The sequence below is a fragment of the Pan troglodytes genome, chromosome 18 (genome assembly GCF_028858775.2).
Source record: "Pan troglodytes isolate AG18354 chromosome 18, NHGRI_mPanTro3-v2.0_pri, whole genome shotgun sequence".
Classification (NCBI taxonomy): domain Eukaryota; kingdom Metazoa; phylum Chordata; class Mammalia; order Primates; family Hominidae; genus Pan; species Pan troglodytes.
The window spans coordinates 34323231-34344210 of record NC_072416.2 but is presented as its reverse complement, the minus strand read 5'-3'; the positions used below and the strand labels follow the sequence as shown (position 1 = coordinate 34344210).

Here is a 20980-nt window from a genome sequence, read left to right as displayed (position 1 = left end):
CTGGTGGGGAAGGGATGCATATCTTTGTACATTTTCAGCCTTTTTTGTCCTTCATCTGTTAAAGAGGTCATAAAGTAAGACATTTCCTTTTAATCTTGGCAATTTCCCAGGCCAAATGATAGGTTTCTAGGGTACTTCCAGGACTTAACTGACAAAAGGGGAAGATAAGCGATGCAATTGAGAGCTGAAGTAGGGTCTCTCTTTTTTTTTTTTTTTTTTTTTTGGAGTCTCGTTCTGTTGCCCAGGTGGGAATGCAGTGGCATGATCTCGGCTCACTACAACCTCCGGCTCACTACAACCTCCGGCTCACTACAACCTCTGTCTCCCGGGTTCAAATGATTCTCCTGCCTCAGCCTCCTGAGTAGCTGGGACTACAGGCACCACACCGCCAGGCCCGGCTAAGTTTTTGTGTATTTTTAGTAGAGGCAGGGTTTCACCATGTTGGTCAGGCTGGTCTCGAACTCCTGACCTCATGATCCGCCCGCCTTGGCCTCCCAAAGTGCTGGGATTACAGGCAAGAGCAACTGTGCCCGGCAAAGCAGCATCTCTTTTTAAGGTTGTAAGGTAGCTTGGGTTAGAAATAAAGGCAGAGAGCCACTCCATACCTGTAGTTCTAGCTACTGGGGAGGCTAAAACCAGAGGATCTCTTGAGCCCAGGAGTTCAAGGCTGCAGTGAGCTGTAATCACACACTGCACTACAACGTGGGCAACATAGAGTGAGACCTAATTAAAAAAAAAAAAAATAAATAAATAAATGCAAGGAGAAAGTCATGAGCTTGGTGCATTTAGGTGTACAATTAGTTGGCATAAACAATTTTTTTTTTTTTTGAGATGGAGTTTCTCTCTTGTTGCCCAGGCTGGAGTGCAGTGGCACAGTCTCGGCTCACTGCAACCTCCGCCTCCTGGGTTCAAGTGATTCTCTTGCCTCAGCCTCCCGAGTAGCTGGGATTACAGGTGCCCGCCACCACGCCCAGCTAATTTTTGTATTTTTAATAGATGGGGTTTCACCCTATTGGCCAGGCTGATCTTGAACTCCTGACCTCAGGTGATCCGTCCGCCTCAGCCTCCCAAAGTGCTGGGATTACAGGCGTGAGCCACTATGCCAGCCGAGAATTTTTAAAAAAGGAGTTGCATTCAGCCCACCTCATTCCTCTGCAGGGCACCTGTGTGCAGGGCAAAACTGCTCAACCCTACTCAGCAGCCCTGTGAAAGCTGCTGAAAGGATGAGCAGATTGAGGCCTGAACTGTATCTTGGATTTAGCAGCCTGGAGGTCATAATGGATTTTGCCAAGAGTGATGGGGCAGAAATTGGACCAGTGTGTGTTAAGGAGCTAGAAGAAGTGAAGAAATGGGAGAGGGGAGTCTAGACAACTTTAGTTTGGCTGCAGCAAGTAAAGGCAGATTGTTTGATGGAGGGACATGTGGGATTGATGGAGTTTTTCCTTTTTATATGTTTTTGTATTTTTCAGTGGGATACATTAGAAAGTGTTGCATGTTTATGGGGGGGATTTAGTTCAGTGGGAAAAGTATTTGAAAAGTTACAGTAAGGTGGAAGTAGATGGAATCCTCAGTAAGGTCTAGAATCGGGTGCAGGTATTTTATGGTATCTTCCCCACCCCACTCCGAGATGGAGTTTCGCTCTTATTATTGCCCAGGCTCTGGAGTGCAGTGGTGCAGTCTTGGCTCACTGCAACCTCCACCTCCTGGGTTCAAGCGATTCTCCTGCCTCAGTCTCCCGTGGAGCTGAGATTACAGGTGCGCACCACCACACCCAGCTGATTTTTGTATTTTTAGTAGAGATGAGGTTTCACCATTTTGGCCAGGCTGGTGTCCAACTCCTGACATCAAGTGATCCACCCGCCTTGGCCTCCCAAAGTGCAGGGATTACAGGCGTGAGCCACCGTGCCCAGCTGGTACCTTTTTTTTTGTTGGTGAAGTAGAATGTGTGTATGGGGAGGGGAGGTGGATAGGATATTTTGGAATTTGAAGAGAATGGGAATGTCTGGATAGTGCATGTATAGAATGGGAAGTAAACACTGGAGGACCTGGGAGTGTGGTGCTTATTGATGGATCGTTGGGTTTATCCAGGATTGGGGTTTTGCCAGATGGCTGTGTTAAGGGTATAGGCAAGAGTGTTGTTGAAATGATACACAATGAAATCTAAGCTGGTTAAAGAAGTGAAGAAGGGGCCGGGCACGTTGGCTCACACCTGTAATTCCAGCACTTTGGGAGGCTGAGGCGGGTGGATCCCTTGAGGGGTCAGGAGAACCTGACCACATGAGAAGCTGCCCTTTTCCGGTTCTACTGCTTACCCTCGACTTGGGGTGTCGGCAAATTTCAGAGCTTGCCAAATCTGCATCTTCCTGGCCTGTTTAAAATGAATGTGTCAGCCCCATTCTGGACAGCAGCTGACACCTCCTCTCCCGTGCCAGCCAGGACAGTGTGGTTGGGCGTAACTCAGCCCCGGTTAAAAATGGAAAAAAGTACAAAGACATGTGTTCAAGGCCTGGTGACAGAATTTGAAAATGTGACACCAGCCTGTTAGTAATTTGTTTTCACAGAAACCTGATTCAACACTGAGCAGACAGGTGGGGCCAGGGCCTTGGGATCATCTCTGTGCTTGCCCAGGGACATCTGTATGTCTGGCCCAAAGGGGGGGCCTTGTGCTCTGCAGAGACTGGACATCAAAATTGAGCCATTATAAGCAGACCATCCTGGCCAGGCACGGTGGCTCACTCCTGTAATTCCAACACTTTGGGAGGCCAAGGTTGGTGGATCACCTGAGGTCAGGAGTTCGAGACCAGCCTGGCCAACATGGTGAAACCCCCGTCTCTACTAAAAATACAAAAATTAGCCGGGTGTGGTAGCAGGGGCCTGTAATCTCAGCTACTTGGGAGGCTGAGGCAGGAGAATCTTTTGAACCTGGAGGTGGAGGTTGCAGTGAGCCAGTATTGCACCACTATACTCCAGCCTGGGCAACAAAGTCAGAGTCTGTCTCAAAAAAAAAAAAAAAAAGAAGTGAAGAAGGAGGAGAATACTTGGATTGGGATAAAGTAGAAAGAGTCACTGGATTAAAGTTAACTAAAAAACTCATAAACTTTAGAGTGGTATTGAGAAATTGTAAGGTGAACTGAAAAAGGCTCATGGGATTTTAGAGCCAAGAAGGCCTTGAGTGGCAGTTCCTACCTTAGTAGGAATAGCTTCAGTGGTGTGTTGCAGGTGGAACCCAGATTAAAGTGGGTTAAAAAGTAAATGAAGGCAAGGAAGATAAATTTTTCAACAGGTTTGTCTGTGAAGAGTCCAGGCTATTAGATTGATAGAGGGAGAAAGGCAGTTAAAGGGTTTTTTTGTTTTTTGTTTTTTTTGAGTCAGAGTCTCACACTGTTTCCCGGTCTGGAGTGCAATGGCGCGACCTCGGCTCACTGCAACCTCCGCCTCCGGGGTTCAAGTAGTTCTCCTGCCTCAGCCTCCCAACTAGCTGGGATTACAGGCGCCCACCACCACACCCGGCTAATTTTTTGTATTTTTAGTAGAGACGGGGTTTCACTATGTTGCCCAGGCTGGTCTCAAACTCCTGACCTCATGATCTGCCTGCCTCACCCTCCCAAAGTGCTGGGATTACAGGCGTGAGCCACCGTGCCCGGCCTTATTTTCTTAATTTTTAAATTTATTTTATTACTATTATTATTTTTGAGATGGAGTCTCTCTGCCGCCCAGGCTGGAGTGCAATGGTGCAGTCTCGGCTCACTGCAGCCTCTGCCTCCCGGATTCGAGCAATTCTCCTGCCTCAGCCTCCTGAGTAGCTGGGATTGCAGGCGCCCGCCACCACGCCTGGCTGATATTGGTATTTTTAGTAGAGACGGGGTTTCACTACATTGGCCAGGCTGGTCTTGAACTCCTGACCTCATGATCCACCCACCTTGGCCTCCCAACGTGCTGGGATTACCAGCGTGAGCCACTGCACCCGGCCTTTAGTTTTTTTTTGAGACAGAGTCTTGCTCTGTCACCAGGCTGGAGTGTAGTGGCACGATCTCGGCTCACTGCAAGCTCTGCCTCCCGGGTTCAAACGATTCCCCTGCCTCAGCCTCCCAAGTAGGTGGGACTACAGGTGCGTGCCACCACGCGCAGGTAGTTTTATTTTTTCTATTTTAGTAGAGACGGGGTTTCACCATGTTGGCCAGGGTGGTCTCAATCTCCTGACCTTATGATCTGCCTGTCTTCGCCTCCCAAAGTGCTGGGATTACAGGCGTGAGCCACCGTGCCCGGCCATTTTTTGTTTTTGTTTTTGTTTTTTTTAAAGTGAGACTTTTGAGAGTGCTCATATGTTGATGATGTGATAAGCAGTAGTAAAATGGGAGATTTTGCAACGTACAAAAGAAGCAGGCCGGGTGCAGTGGCTCAAGCCTGTAATCCCAGCACTTTGGGGAGGCCAAGGTGGGCGGATCACGAGGTCAGGAGATCGAGACCATCCTGGCTAACATGGTGAAACCCCGTCTCTACTAAAAATACAAAAAATTAGCCGGGCATGGTGGTGGGCGCCTGTAGTCCCAGCTACTCGGGAGGCTGAGGCAGGAGAATGGCGTGAATCCGGGAGGCAGTGAGTCGAGATCACGCCACTACACTTCAGCCTGGTTGACAGAGTGAGACTACATCTCAAAAAAAAAAAAAGACAAGACATACCTTGGAAAATGGGGGGAATAGACAGATCCAGATGATTTCTATGGATAGGAGGTTTATTTGTTCCATTATGCGAAGATGATGGGAAGAAAAGCTGTATGTGGAGATGCAGGTGAATTTGTGGATATATTAGAAGGAAGATGACAGGCAGCGATGGAGTGTTGAAGAGCTCAAACATTAGACAGTACTGGGTCTGAGTTCTGACTCTGCCTTTTACAAGCTGTGCAACCTTAGGCCAGTTATGAAACGTTAGTTATCAAGTTATAACTAATAGGATTGTGTTGAACACGAAATGACATGATAAACATATGTAAACTGGTTGGATCAGTTGCCCACTAGCTCTTGTTAGGAGCTAAAATGTTAGCTCTTGCTGAGGGTGCTGTCAAATGGCTTCTATTTCTCATGGAGCAGAAATCTATAAGGTCATCCACTGGTAGCGGTGGGAGAAGGAAGAAGGTGCAGAAAGTTTTACAGATGTTTTGGAAAGGAAAGAAACCTGGTGAGGGAAATGTGGGCAGCATCAGAGGCCCACTTGAAGTCAGAGAAAAGGAGCATTGGGGCATGGAGGTGAGGGGGTACTTTCTTCAGCTTTTCTCTGAAGACAATTGTGCATGTGAAACAAGGGTTAAAATCAGATCTATTGCCCTCTTGGATTTATTGGCTTCGTTTGCTCTTTCTGGCTAATTTGATTGGAGTTCTGAAAATAGAGAATATTAGAGGTTCCTTGGAAGGAAAATAAACAACACTGAAGCCAAATCTTTATCATGTTTGCTAGAAATGTTATTAAAAAACAATATTTATGGCCGGGTGCAGTGGCTTATGCCTGTAATCCCAACCCTTTGGGAGGCTGAGGTGAGTGGATCACTTGAGCTCAGGAGTGCGAGACCAGCTTGGGCAGCATTTTGGGAATGTTGTAGAGAATGGGACAAAAAAATACAAAAGTTGCTGGGCGTGATGGAGTAAGCCTGTGGTCTCAGCTACTTGGGAGGCTGATGTGGGAGGTTTGCTTGAGCTCGGATTGCGCCACTGCACTCTAGCCTGGGCGACAGTGTGAGACCCTTTTTCAAAACAAACAAGCAACTTCTTTTGAGCTACAGTATATTTAATGGTTTTAAATATGAATGCAGAGTAAGAGGGAGTCCAGTCCATAAGATGACCCTTGCTTCTAATACTAGTTGCAAGTTTGGGGGTTCCCAAGACCACTCTTTTTTTTTTTTTGAGACAGGGCCTCTCTCTGTCACCCAGGCGAGAGTGCAGTGGCATGATCACGGCTCACTGCGCCCTGAACTCCTCCCTCCCAGGTTCAGGCAGTCCTCCTACCTCAGCCACCTGAGTTGCTGGATCTATGGGCACACACCACCTCGCCTGGCTAGTTTTTCTATATTTTTTAGAGACAGTTTCACCATATTGCCAGGCTGGTCTCAAACTCCTGAGCTCAAGTGATCCGCCTGCCTGGGCCTCCCAAAGTGCTGGGATTACAGGCTTGAGTCACTGTGCCTGGCCAAGACCACTCTTAGGTTGGATGATTTGCCAGGAGGACTCACCAGAACTCATTGAAAGCTCTCATACCCATGGTTAGAGTTTATTGCAGTTTAGGGATTTAGATTAGAATGAGCCAAGGGTAGAGGTGCATAGGGCAGAGTTCGGGGAAGTTCCAAATGTTGGAGTTTTGAATTGTCCTGTCCCTGTAGAGTTGTGAAAAATGACACCTTCCTGGTGGCACTGGTGTGCGACCATACTCATGGATTATTGCCAACCAAGGAAGCTCACTCTATTTTTTATGTCCAGCGTTTTTACTGGGGTTCCATGGTTGCATGCCCATGTGGCTAACCTTAGTCTCCAGCCCCACTGGAGGTCAAGCTGATCCATGTGACTCAAAGCCCCCACCATAAGCCACATTATTAGACTCTGCTGTGGCCTAAAACCCCCAGATGAACAAGGACACTTTCCTCCCACCGCCGCCCCACCCCCCCTTTTTTTTGGAGATAGTCTTGCTCTGTTGCCCAGGCTGGAGTACAGTGGCATGATCTCAGCTCACTGAAACCTCAGCCTCCTGAGTAGCTGGGATTATTACAGGTGCCCGTCACCATGCCTGGCTAATTTTTGTATTTTTGGTAGAGACAGGTTTCACCATGCTGGCCAGGCTGGTCTCAAAATGCTGACCTCAAGCGATCTGCCCGCCTTGGCCTCCCAAAGTGCTGGGATTACAGGTGTGAGCCACTGCTCCTGGCCAGGACCCTCTTATTAGGTATGACATTTCAAGAGTTTAGAGATTACCTTCCAGAATTCACAGGTAAAAGCCAGACCTCTCCTTGGTGAAGATACAAGTCTTTACAATTTTACAATAGTTAAGTATATTTTATCAGTCTATATTGGCTGTTTAGTTGACAGACAGTTAAAAATTGGTGACAGTCCAGATGTGGTCACTCATGCCTCTAATCCTAGCATTTTGGGAGGCTGAGGTAGGAGGATTGCTTGAGTCCAGGAATTTGAGAGCAGCCTGAGCAACATAATCAGACACCTGTCTCCAAAAAACATAAAAATAAAAAATTAGCTAAATGGAGTGGCATGCACCTGTGGTCCCAGCTGTTTGAGAGGCTGAACCCATGAGGTCGAGGCTGCACCCATGAGGTCGAGGCTGCAGTGAGCTATGGTCATGCCAGTGCACTCCAGCCTGGGTGACAGAGTGAGACCCTGTCTCAAAAAAGGAAACAAATCACCCATAAATGGATAATTAAGATTTGGTTATTATAGACACTTAATACTTAGGTAGCTAAGCTAGTTTTACCAATAAATTATATTAATTTAGTATCTCAGTATTGCAAAACTGATGCATACTCATTTACAATTTTGACGTGGAATGGTTCTGTTTTGTTTTATTAAATTTGAACTTAAAGTTCTCTGCAAGAAGAGATTTGTATAATAAGTTCCCTGAGCCTCTCAAATTAATATTTTAGCCATAGACTCATATTTAGAGCAGTGTTTCTAATGTAATGATACAAGGCCCAGGGTTATTCATAGTTTCACCCTTTCTGTTATTCCTCATTAAAGCATGTTTGAATCCAGGTAAGAGGCATTACAGGGGAAAACCTTGAATTTATTTTTGAAGGGTAAATCATTTCCAAGTGGTATTAACCATTAGTATGGAAAGCAACATATCCTATAACTGCTCTGTGACAGTGAGACTATCTTTGCTACTTTAGAGAATAAGTACATTCCTACTTCATTGGCTTTAGTGCAAATCTCATTTCCTGGTTTATATCCATTACAAATTAGATCTCACCATGAGAGCAAAATCCCTTAATAAACCTAGGTAACAGCAATTTGAAGTAATATGATGCTTACTCCAGTGACACCACTAGGTGTGGTGTTTGCATCAAGTCATTTTGGGGTGCTTTATGGAAATGCTTCCTAGTAGGGAAGTCCCTGACTTCACACTTTCCAGAGATGACGCTCTCTCTTTTTTTCTCTCTAATACTTACAAGAATGGACTGCAAGGCTACATTTAGTCAGGCGATACCATCCCCAGCACATAGTGGCTTGTTGGTGTGAGGTCTAAGGATTCCGGTCATTTGAAACGAATGGCCTCCTAGATTTGTGGCATTTTTCTGTATATTGAGAAGAAGTAACTAAAATAAGTGGTAACTATATTTGCATGTGATTTGTATGTTATAGTTAACATTTAAATTCTCTTATGTACTAAAAATTTTTTGGTTGCCACATTAAGCCTCTTTATCCTGTAAGGCACGGAGTGGCTTTCCACCTCAATTTTTGCTTTAATGTATGAACCCTAATGGGACCATAGTTCAACTAAAGGCACCTAACTCATGAATGATATTTGCTCCATGTTTGAACAACAAATGTTTTAACCCACTGTCTTCACTAATATTGTAACTACTGTCTTACAGATTGACTTGATGCAAAACATCACAAAGGCTCCATGTTATACAGTATGCGATTTTTGAGGTATGAGCTTTAGAAACTTACCTCTCATGTGGCATGTACCTCAGGCTTTAACTTTAGTTTGATCGTTTTGGGGAAATTTATGCATTTCTTTTTTTTTCTCTCCATGATATTTTTAGAATATTAAAGGGGCTGTAGAAGTATTTTTGGATCCTTGTTAGGATTCTTAGACTTAACAGATAGATTTTCTTTTTTCACTAAATTGAGACACTAATTCTGGCAGATGATATCCCTTTCAGCTCTTCTAACTAACTAGCCTAACATTCATGCCTGCTTCTTGGAGTTCAAATCTGCAGTTTCTATTTTGTGGCTTTGATTGCCTCATTTTAAGTGCTCATTCCCGTTCTTTAACAGTTTTCTATTTATTGGACTGGGATGATCTTGTTGGTGCTAACAGCCTGACATTGACATTTTTTGAAACCTAAGCAGTCAAGATTGTATAAAAATAGAAATTTCGTATAAATGCTAAACCATTTTGTGCTTTTCGGTTCAGAGTGCTTACAACCTGAGTTCTGGTTGGGGATGCTTTGATCAATTTGTATTAAAATAATTTGGCAACTAGGGAGTTTTCAGGTATTTCTGAGACAGTGGCTCTATTCCGGTTTTTTTGTTATATTTCTGAAAACACAAATTTTTTTGGGAAAAAAATCTCAGTGTTCATAACTTAGGGGATTTAGAAACCTTATTTCTAACCAATGGGGAAGCTGCTCCTGGTTTTACAGTTTAGTTTGAAATCAGATGCTTCCTAGTTGGAAACACATTGTTGGTAGCAACAGATTACCTGCTTTCTTCAGTGAAGTATTTAAGTTGCTCTATATTGACTGTAAAAACTTGTTTTGATTATATTCATATACTCATGAACTGTTTGTACATTGTCTTTTAGACTGGAAACTGAGTTTATTTTGTATTATGGTCATAATAACTTTTAACATACCCTGCAAACTGTTTCTTTATAATTCATTATCTTATTTAAGCCTCGCAACAACCTTATATGTTAGATAGGTATCATCCTCATTTTATGCAAGAGACAACCAAGGCTTGGAGATCAAGTAATTTGTGCAAAGGCACACATACTTTTCAGTGCTGGAGCTGGGATTTGAGCCCAGATCTTTTTTTAACTTGTATTCTCTGCTGCCTTATGGTACTACTGTGTCACCAGAAAATGATACAAACATTTAACTCTTAATAGTAAAGGTAGTATAGGAGATAAGTAAACATGATGAAAACAGGAAGTGAAGATATGTTTAAATATTGGCAGACTTCAGTTATCTTTGTGTTTCTGAATTAGTCAAGTGCTTATTTTATTCGCTCATCTAATAAGAGCTTACCGTGGCATACATATAAAGTTCAAACCCTGTCAGAAAAGATTATAAGCTCTCTTACGTTTCAGTCTCCTTTCAGAAAGTAATGGTATGCTATGATTTATATAGACGCATGTTAAATGTGCTATTTTTAGGTACATAAGGAATGTCTTTTCATTAGTTTAAAAAAGTTATGGTCCATTGAGTTAATATTTTAATGCTTATAGACTTAGTATACTCAGAAAATATTCTCATACATTTTTCTTGAAATTCCATAGATTTTATTTTCCCTTATGTTCGAAGTACTTAGCTTTATGAATAAGTGAACTCTGAATATTAGAAGATACTCCTTATGGAGCCTTAGTCATTTTAGTATGCTAGGTTTTGAATTTCATGAAGTTTCAGATTGAGATCCTTTATAAGTAATGACTTGTACCAGTTAGATATCCAAGTTTAATTGGACCTATTGTCTGCATTCTGTATTAACAGTGATTGCAGTAAGTGCAGATCAAGGTGTCCAACTGATTGAGCTCATGCAAAGTTTTATGTTTAGTATTTTTGGGAGCAAGGAAAGACTAATAAACTCTAAACGAAATATATACAGTATACAAACACTGCTGTCACTTTTACACCATAGAGGGAGGGGCAAAGCGTAGAAGAATAGGTTAGTTTCTGGCCTTGCCAGTGTCCTAAACTTTTCTAAAAGATTCAGGTTCTAAAAGGTTGAGAAAGCATTTTTAGTAAATATCATAGAAGTGATTTTCTTTTTCTTTCTTTTTTTTTTTTTTCCTCAAAGTTGTTCCTCTCAGGAGAAAATCAGTAGGGGAAGAACTTACTTGGATTTTTCATATGCTATAACAGATTATTTTGTTGTCTTCTTTCTTGATAGTTTATGATTGATGGCTGAAAGAGTAACACTCATGAGAAGTCTTGTAACTCAGCTCTGTTTTACTTATGAGGCAGTTGAAGCGTAGAGCAGATACTTAGATGAGGACACACTTTTACCCTTGGCTGTACCCTACTTGTTTACTAATAAGCATCAGGTATTATTCTAAACAGAACCTGAATTTTAAATAGATTACGAACTATAACTTTCCGATATAACTTTATTGCATTTCTGATACCTTTTATTTTCTTAAAATGTCTTCTTTTTTACTTTTTAAAATTTTGATTGCTACTCTTTACAATTAAGGCATCTTCAATGGGGTCTTCAATACTACAGTACCTAATCAGTACTTAGAAAATAACTTGGTAAGACATTGCCCGTCCCTGACATGCTGCCAGTGTTTTTTATTTTTATGACAGGAAAGGCTGAAATGTTTTGACTGATTAACCCTCTCCATGGGGGGAGAATTTAGAAAGAATTATTCTTATTATCAAGTCATGTGAGGAGAACACTGGACCAGAGTAACCAATTGTCCTGTTTTGCCTGGGACAGGAGACTTTCAATGCTAAAACCAGCAAAGTCACCCTAATCCCAGTAGTTATTCATATTTCTGAATGGGTCTTTAGAACAGTAGAAGAGACTGAAAAGTTGGCATTTCATCCATTGAGAATCTCTTCCCAGTGAAAGACTTCTTATTAGACGGCTGAGTGCTTACATATAATATATAGTACATATTACACTAAATACAATAGTAATGGTTAAATGTAAAATTTGGGAGAAGAGAGGCTTGTTTAAAGAAAGATTTATTTATGTTATTTAAAGTTCTAATAAACTTTTCTCTTTTTATAGAACTGATAGTGCATCAGCCGACCCAGGTAATTTAAAATATTCTTCATCCAGAGATAGAGGTGGTTCTTCCTCTTACGGACTGCAACCTTCAAATTCAGCTGTGGTGTCTCGGCAAAGGCACGATGATACCAGAGTCCACGCTGACATACAGAATGAGAAAAGGGTATATATATTTTCTTATTGCTACAAGCATGTTTTTTGAACCTACCTATCCCACCTTCCTGCCTTCTTACACCCCCAACTTTCTCGCTTTCTTCTAATATATTTAAAATACGAATAACAAATGCAGTGTTATTTCTGAAAACTTTATAGGACGTTTATCCACTTTATTATTTTTAAAATTTAAAATTTTTCCATACATAATTCATCAATGCAGTTTTCTTACAAAAAAGATACAATACTATTTTTGTTTTTATTTTCAAAAATATTTAGCTAAGGTTGAAGTTCCTCTTGGCTACTGTCTCTAAACTTCAAGAAAGTTTTAAAACAAGGTGCAAAATTTGATTTAATTTAGTTTTCATTTCTTTGCTTATTTTCCAATGAAGGGATCAAAATAAAATTAATTTAACTTCAAAGGTGTATTAAAAGAAATGAAAATGATTTTCAAGGCAGACAGTACAGGAAAAAGGTAGGAGAAGCAAAGGCTGGTTGAGCTGCAGATTGAGTAATAAGATCCTGAGCTATCAGGAAATTGACTGAATGAAACGAACAATCATATTTAAATGACGTACACATGGCTGTTTGTAGGTGGCTACAGTGTCAGTGGGGGATCTGGGGAAAATACTTATGGTCGGAAGTCGTTGGGGCAAGAGCTGAGGGTTAACAATGTGACCAGCCCTGAGTTCACCAGTGTTCAGCATGGCAGTCATGCTTTAGCCACCAAAGACATGAGGAAATCACAGGGTAAGGCTGGGAAAACGGGGACCAATCACATACACCTTCCAAAGACTTGTATCTCCTCTTATTCTGGATGCCTCTTACTAATGCCTTGCAAAGGCATAAGTTGATTAGCCTACTGTGCAGGTAAAAATTGTTTACATTCTTTTCCTGTGAATTGTTAATTTCCCACTAGAAAGGCTATAGTACATTTTAAAAGAGAATTCTCTTAAAACAAGATTAGAAGACTGGATAAGATCTTACAGAAAAGGTTTACCCAATTATCGTAGATATTGAATGTATAGTGCATAGTAGGCTCCTACTACAGCAAGTCCTTGAACTCTTGGGCCTGTGGAGGATATAGATATATATCGAGAGGGGGTACTTTTCTGTCTTTTTTTTTTTTTTTTTTTTTTTCTCTTGTAAGTTCAGGGTACATGTGCAGGGTGTACAGGTTTGTTATGTAGGTAAACGTGTGCCATGGTAGTTTGCTGCACAGATCATCCCATCATCTAGGTATTAAACCCAGCATCCATTAAGCTATTCTTGCTGATGCTCTCCTTCCTCCCGCCCCCTAGAGTGGGTACTTTTCTGGTTTTTTTGTTGTTGTTGTTTTCAATATATTTTTTTGAGACAGAGTCTTGCTCTGTCACCCAGGCTGGAGCGCAGTGCTGCAATCTCTGCTCACTGCAACCTCCGCCTCCCAGGTTCAAGTGATTCTCGTGCCTCAGCCTCCCAAGTAGCTGGGATTACAGGTGCATGCCACCACACCCAGCTGATTTTTGCATTTTTAGTGGAGACAGGGTTTCACCATGTTGGCCAGGCTGGTCTCGAACTCCTGACCTCAAGTGATCACACGTGCTCATTACAGGCGTGAGCCACCAGGCCCTGCCTTGAGTGGGCACTTTTCTAAAGTTAAATACACTGATAGCATTTCTGTCTTATGACGTAGCCTCACTGTATAGGTGAGTGCCTTGGAAGTTCAGAGGATTGGCCGGGTGCAGCGGCTCACGCCTGTAATCCCAGCACTTTGGGAGGCCGAGACGGGCAGATCACGAGGTCAGGAGATCGAGACCATCCTGGCTAACACGGTGAAACCCTGTCTCTACTGAAAATACAAAAAATTAGCTGGGCGCGGTGGCGGGCGCCTGTAGTCCCAGCTACTCGGGAGGCTGAGGCAGGAGAATGGTGTGAACCCGGGAGGCAGAGCTTGCAGTGAGCTGAGTGCGCCACTGCACTCCAGCCTGGGTGACAGAGCCAGACTCCGTCTCAAAAAAACAACAACAAAAAAGAAAGTTCAGAGGATTAGAGGTAATGATAATTATTTTCCTTAAAGAGAAATTTATCGGTAAAGCTGAGTTATGGGCTTTGTCAGATGTAATTACTTTTTGGACATTTAGTTTTTGAGTTTTTTTTTTTTTTATACTGTGTGTGTGCTTCGTGTATCTTGGTGAAAATCTTTGTGCCTGTAGCTTTTATTGTTGGTATATAACTTTTAAAAAACGGATTTCTTTTTATGTTTTCACAAGTGGAATGAATTCAAAGGCTATGTATGCTGTTTGTTAAAATAGAGTGTTTGAAGCCTTAGACTTATGATATTATAGAAGCTAAACAGCGACTCTAAAGTACTTCAGTAAAGAATTCCTCTTCTTCAAAGGCTCAGGGTCATGTAGTTTGCTAGTGACAGAATTGTAAGTAGAGCCTAATTTCCCAGCTGGTAACTTGATGACATTTTTGGTATCTGTCCTTATTGAAATACTCTATGGGCTAGGGATTTGTAAAAATCCTATTCTTCTCTCAGACATTGTAGTTTCTTTTTTTTTTTTTTTTTAACTTAAATTCAGGATACAAGTGCAGATTTGTTACACTGGTAAACTTGTGTCATGAGGGTTTGTAGTATAGATTATTTTATCACCCAGGTATTAAGCCTGGTACCCATTGGTTGTTTCTCTTGATCCTCTCCTTCCTCCCACCCCCCACCCTCCAAAAGGATCCAGTGTGTGTTGTTCCCCTTGTAGTTATTTATTTATTTATTTATTTATGAGATGGAGTATCTCCCTGTCACCCAGGCTGGAGTGCAATGGCGCGATCTCAGGTCACTGCAGCCTCCACCTCCCAGATTAAAGTGATTCTCCTGCCTCAGCCTCCCGAGTAGCTGGGATTACAGGAGCGTGCCACCACGCCCGGCTAATTTTTTGTATCTTTAGTAGAGATGAGGTTCCACCATGTTGGCCAGGCAGGTCTCAAACTCCTGACCCCGTGATCTGCCCTCCTCGGCCTCCCAAAATGCTGGGATTACAGGTGTGAGCCACCATGCCCAGCCTTCTGGTTTCTTTTATTATCAATTTTTTCTCATACCTTAGAAATGAAACTGTCAGAACCTTTGTGATTTGTTGTTTACGTATGTATTGGCTAATTATGGTAAATAGCACAGTTGAAAATGTTTTGCAAAAATTGAGTTTTTTGTTTTGTTTTGTTTTCTGAGACAGTCTCGCTCTGTCACCCAGGCTGGAATGCGCTAGTGTGATTTCACTGCAACCTTTCCTTCCCAGGCTAAAGCGATCCTCCCACCTCAGCCTCCTGAGTAGCTGGGCCACTGTGCCCAGCTAATTTTTGTATTTTTCGTAGAGATGGGGTTGTACCATGTTGCCAAGGCTGGTCTCGAACTCCTGGGCTCAAGTGATCTGCCTGCCTTGGCCTTCCAAAGTGCTGGGTAATTACAGGCAAGAGCCACCTCGCCCAGCAAAAATCTAGTTGTTAAAGGCATCGTTAATATACTAATAGTATTCACTATTGTTTGCTTGTTCTTGTGATTAAAAAATAAGGGGAGAAAAGTTGTGGTTTGCTACCTTTCTAGTGGAGGCATGCCTTGCATGTGGTAGATGATAATTAGACATTTGTTGAACTAAATGTGTGATTATGGCTCCCCAAAACTTCATCCCAGGGAAATGATGATAATGTGAATAAGAGGCTTTCCTCCAGTGGGATACCTAGATGATAAGTAGAAGCCTATATCCTGTTTTTACTCGATTGAGACTTTATCCATACCCCTTGGAAGTTGTTTAATCTACCTACACCCAGGCTCTTTACCTGCATGTTGAAAACAGTTTGGAATGGACCCAAAGAAAGTTGTTACTAAGGCCTTTCTTTTTTCTCTCCCAGCCAGTCCTCTGGAATGAGGTGTTCAGTTGGCCTAGGGTTATTCATTTCTCGTTTCCTTCAGCAAATATTTTTTTGAGGGTCTGTTATGTGCCAGGCACTCTGCTGGGATTTGGAATACAGAATTGAACAAAAGAGCGATAGGACCTATATTCCCTGAGCTTTTATTGACCAGTGGACTGTGACTTTTGATGTAATTTTATTTTTGAGAGAGGGTCTTGCTCTGTCACCCAGGCTGGAGTGCAATGGGGTGATCTCGGCTCACTGCAACCTCCGCCTCACGGGCTCCAGTGATTCTCCTGCCTCAGCCTCCCGAGTAGCTGGGACTACAGGTGCACACCACCTTGGCTGGCTAGTTTATGTAATTTTTTGTGTGTCTGTGGAGACAGGGTTTCACCATGTTGCCCAGGCTGGTCTCAAACTCCTGAACTCATGTGATCTACCCGCCTTCCAAAGTACTGGGATTACAGGCATGAGCCACCATAATAATGTAATTATTATTTAAATAATTTTTAATTTTAAAAATTTAAAAATTATTTTAAAATTTAAAAATTCCTTTGCTTATGTATACTCAGTGGACAACAAAATGTTTATATATTCACAGAGAGATCGATGTCTTATTGTGATGAGTCTCGACTGTCAAATCTTCTTCGGAGGATCACCCGGGAAAACGACCGAGACCGAAGATTGGCTACTGTAAAGCAGTTGAAAGAATTTATTCAGCAACCAGAAAATAAGCTGGTAAGTATAGTATGTTTGGAAATAGGAGGATTTTTGTGTTTCCATAATAAACTAGGTAATGCTACCTTGAGTAGTTTAAGAATGCGGAAAGTCTGTATTATGATGATCAAGAACTTAATGCTCTCTAATATGTAATTTCTTTTTCTTCTTAAAGACAAGATCTTGCTGTGTCGCCCAGGCTGGAGTGCAGTGGCACAATCATAGCTCACTGCAGTCTCAAACTCCTGGATTCAAGCTATCCTCCCGCTGTGGCCTCCTGAGTAGCTGGGACTTCAGGCATGTGCCACTACACCTGGCTGAGGTGGAAGAATCACTTGAGCCCAGGAATTCAGGGTTGCAGTGAGATATGATCGCACCTCTGCATGTCAACCTGGGCGACAGAGGGAGTCCTTGTCTCTTAAAACAACAACAGAAATGTAACAAAGTATAGGAAGGGTTCAATTTTTTTCTTCACTTTCTTTACACCAATTAAGAACTTGATATGGGCCAGGTGTGGTGGCTCATGCATGTAATCCCAGCATTTTGGGAGGCCAAGGTGGGCGGATCACCTGAGTTCAGGAGTTCGATACCAGCCTGCCCAACATAGTGAAGCCCCATCTCTACTAAAAATACAAAATTAGCTGGGCGTGGTGGCACATGACCGTAATTCCAGCTACATGGGAGGCTGTGGCAGGAGAATCGCTTGAACCCAGGAGACGGAGGTTGCAGTGAGCTGAGATCACGCCATTGCACTCCAGCCTGGGCGAAAAGAGTGAAACTCCATCTTAAAAAAAAAAAAGAACTTGACAATGAGCAGGAGAAAATTAATGAAAATGGTCTAGTGAGACAGATGACACTTGGATCAAAGCAAGTTTCTCCTCCTTCCAAATTTTATTATGAGTAGTTTCAAATATATAGCAAGTTGAAAGAATTTGACATTGAATCTGTTAAACCCGTCATCTAATTTTTGTCGTTAACATTTTACCCTAAATACTGCCTTGTCACATATCTCTCCATCTATCCCTCCATCCGTCAGTCAATTTTTCAAATGGATTTCAAAGTAAATGAAACAAGCTTTTTGAGTTTATTTTTTTGTTGATGATCACAGCTCTATGTTTCCAGTGGGTGAATTTCTTTCATAGGCTGAAAGGAAACATGACATTCCTGATACATGCTCATTGGGGAGTGGGAATAATAAAGAAAGTAAAGTACTGTTGAATTAGAATTTGGAGGGGAAGACAAGTAAAAAAGGACACAATGCTATTCTTAAAAGTATAGGAATTTGAAGTTTTTCTAAATGTGTTTTCTTTTAAAGGTACTAGTTAAACAATTGGATAATATCTTGGCTGCTGTACATGACGTGCTTAATGAAAGGTAAGTAACTAATAATGGTTCGGTTTAAATGACTTTAAAAAATATTTTTAGAAATTACTTAACAATACACAAGAAGACAAACCCACTGGCTTTGTTTATGAACATTTATTGACATTTCAGTGGGTCTTGTCATTTTTATCTGCATTAATTATGTGTTAATTACGGTTGAATACAAATGGAATCCACTTGAAAAGAATATTTATTTTTTGAGCCGGAGTCTTACCCTGTCGCCCAGGCTGGAGTGCAGTGGTGCGATCTCAGCTCACTGCAACCTCCACCTCCCGGGTTCAAGTGATTCTCCTGCCTCAGCCTCCCGAGTAGCTGGGACTACAGGCGTGCACCACAACTGCCAGCTAATTTTTGTATTTTTAGTAGAGACAGGGTTTCACCATGTTGGCCAGGCTGGTCTAGAACTCCTGACCTCAGGTGATCCACCCACCTTAGCCTTCCAAAGTGTTGGGATTACAGGCATGAGCCACCGTGCCTGGCTGGAATATTTTATTTTTTTAATTTGCTAGTCTCACTGGATAACTGAGTCTTGACTTATGGAATGGCATAAACTCTTGATGCAGGCATGAAGAATAAAATTAGTTTTTGGAAACTAGAGAATTTGAAACTGCTTAGAGAATAGAGGTAAAAAGGAATTTCCTTCTTTGGGTAAGAGTGGATCCAAACCATATATTCTCTGGCTATTAGAGTCTCCAGAGGTGTGTGGTCATTTTTTGTTATGGTGATTCCCAAAGATTTGCAGTGTTGGCAAGTACCCAAAATTTATCTCAGCTGGTCATAAACCTTAGTGCCTTTTGATGGTTTTGTTTTATAGAGTTACTTATTAAAGTTCTATGTAAATCATTACTGTTATCCTTTTAAGTTTCTGTATTTAACTATTACCATTTTTTATTTTATAGTCATTACATATTGGATATTATGTAGAATGCAGTTATGTATAGAGTGTTTTATGTAATTATTTGTTGCTGCCCTTTTCTGAGAGTTATTTAATGCCGTTTGAGATGGAATTTAGCATTTTTGGGCCTTCCCTCACTGTTTGTAAATAATTGATTTTGTAAAAAGAAAGTAATGTCAGACAGATACTTGAGGGCAATGCAGGCTAGACAGAATGTAGTATTTAGAGTGGAGAAAATTTCAACCTTTTATGTAGTTTGAATAGAAATTTAAAAAACCACTTAAGACATTCTTTTGTAAGATGTATTACTCGTGTCATCATAGAAAACTTAAGCCTTTTGTGTGTGTTTTTTGTTTGCATTAAAATAAACACAGTAGCGAATTGCTTCAGGAGTTGAGACAGGAGGGAGCTGGCTGTCTCGGCCTTCTTTGTGCTTCTCTGAGCTATGAGGCTGAGAAGATCTTCAAGTGGATTTTTAGCAAATTTAGCTCATCTGCAAAAGATGAAGTTAAACTCCTCTACTTATGTGCCGCCTACAAAGCACTAGAGACTGTAGGAGAAAAGAAAGCCTTTTCATCTGTAATGCAGGTAAGAATGAAGGGGGAAAAATGCATGATGTACTTGGGAAGAAAATTGTCCCTTTAACACATGTCCTTGGAGGGGAGCTTGAAGAAGGGAAACATAGAATAGGGGTTATCTACTGATAGGAAATATGTTTTAAAAATTCCTCTTTCTCAGTTTGAGTAAAGGATACACTGTTCAAGGATCAGTGCTACATACATATATGCATATATGTGGAGAGAGAGGGAGAGATTTCTTCTAAAAAATTGGCTTACACGCCGGGTGTGGTGGCTCACGCCTGTAATCCCAGCACTTTGGGAGGCTGAGGCAGGCGGATCATGAGGTCAGGAGATTGAGACCATCCTGGTTAACATAGTGAAACCCCATCTCTACTAAAAATACAAAAAAAATTAGCCGGGCGTGGTGGCGGGCACCTGTAGTCGCAGCTATTTGGGAGACTGAGGCAGGAGAATGCCGTGAACCTGGGAGGCGGAGCTTGCAGTGAGTCGAGATCGCACCACTGCACTCCAGCCTGGGGGACAGAGTGAGACTCCTGTCTCAAAAAAAAAAAAAAAAAAAAAAAAGATACACGTTGAAGTTAGATTTGAAATAAGTTAGTTTTAAGATTTTTTTTCCTCAGCCAAGCGCGGTGGCTCATGCCTGTAATCCCAGTACTTTGGGAGGCCGAGGCGGGCACATCATGAGGTCAAGAGATCGAAACCATCCTGGCCAACATGGTGAAACCCCGTCTCTACTAACAATACAAAAATTAGCCGGGCGTGGTGGCACGTGCCTGTAGTCCCAGCTACTCAGGAGGCTGAGGCAGGAGAATCGCTTGAACCCGGGAGGCCGAGGTTGCAGTGAGCCGAGATCGCACCATTGCCTAGGAGACAGAGCCAGACTCTGTCTCAAAAAAAAAAAAAAAAAGATTTTTTTTCCTCTTTCGTTTTTAGAAATGTTGTTTTTGAGATTGCTTAGGACCAGAATGATTTGCAAAGGTGAAAATAGGAACTCCACTAGTAATGCCGGATAGAAGAGTGCTTCACATTTGTAGAGGGAGACAAGAACTAACTATCACAACTTCTTTCTGAGCCTTTTGGTTTGCTAACGTGCCCCAAATTCTTATTCCAAATGGTATAAGATAATTATGTGTAAATGAATAGCAGGTCTACTTAGTTTTATTTCATATTTGTGTATCTGAATATATTAAAATATCATTCTTTTTTTTTTTTTTTTTTGATGCAGAGTCTTGCTCTGTTGTCCAGCCTGGAGTGCAGTGGCATAATCTCGGCTCACTGCAACCTCTGCCTCCCAGGTTCAAGTGATTCTCCTGCCTCAGCCTCCCGAGTAGCTGGTATTGCAGGAGTGTGCCATTAGCCTGGCTAATTTTTGTATTTTTAGTAGAGATGGGGTTTCATTGTGTTGGCCATGCTGGTCTTGAACTCCTGACCTCAAGTGATCCTCCTGCCTCAGCCTCCCAAAGTACTGTGATTAGTGTCATGAGCCACCACACCTGGCCTAAAAGATCATTGATTTAGTTTTGAGTAAGATTTTAAGTGATTAAATTATGGTATTGTTGTGTTTGGAATATCTGATATTAGGGTTTTTTTTTTTTTTTTTTTTTTTTTACAGTTTTTGATATGCTTTATTTTGGGTATGTAGTTTAAAAAATATAAAGGAAATATAAGGAATGTTCTTTTTTTTTTTTTT

The 20980-nt window shown here is 41.8% G+C and overlaps 1 protein-coding gene across 1 annotated transcript in view; it reads left to right on the top strand.

Annotated features, from left to right (window-relative positions):
- The window catches only part of LOC112207351 (serine/threonine-protein kinase SMG1-like), a 51233-nt gene that overhangs the window by 18802 nt on the left and 11451 nt on the right, over nt 1-20980 (top strand). The window contains exons 3-5 of the mRNA XM_063796330.1: nt 16316-16452; nt 17747-17805; nt 19084-19297. Of these exons, the coding sequence (XP_063652400.1) occupies nt 16316-16452; nt 17747-17805; nt 19084-19297 (410 nt within the window). The remainder of the gene's footprint in view (nt 1-16315; nt 16453-17746; nt 17806-19083; nt 19298-20980) is intronic.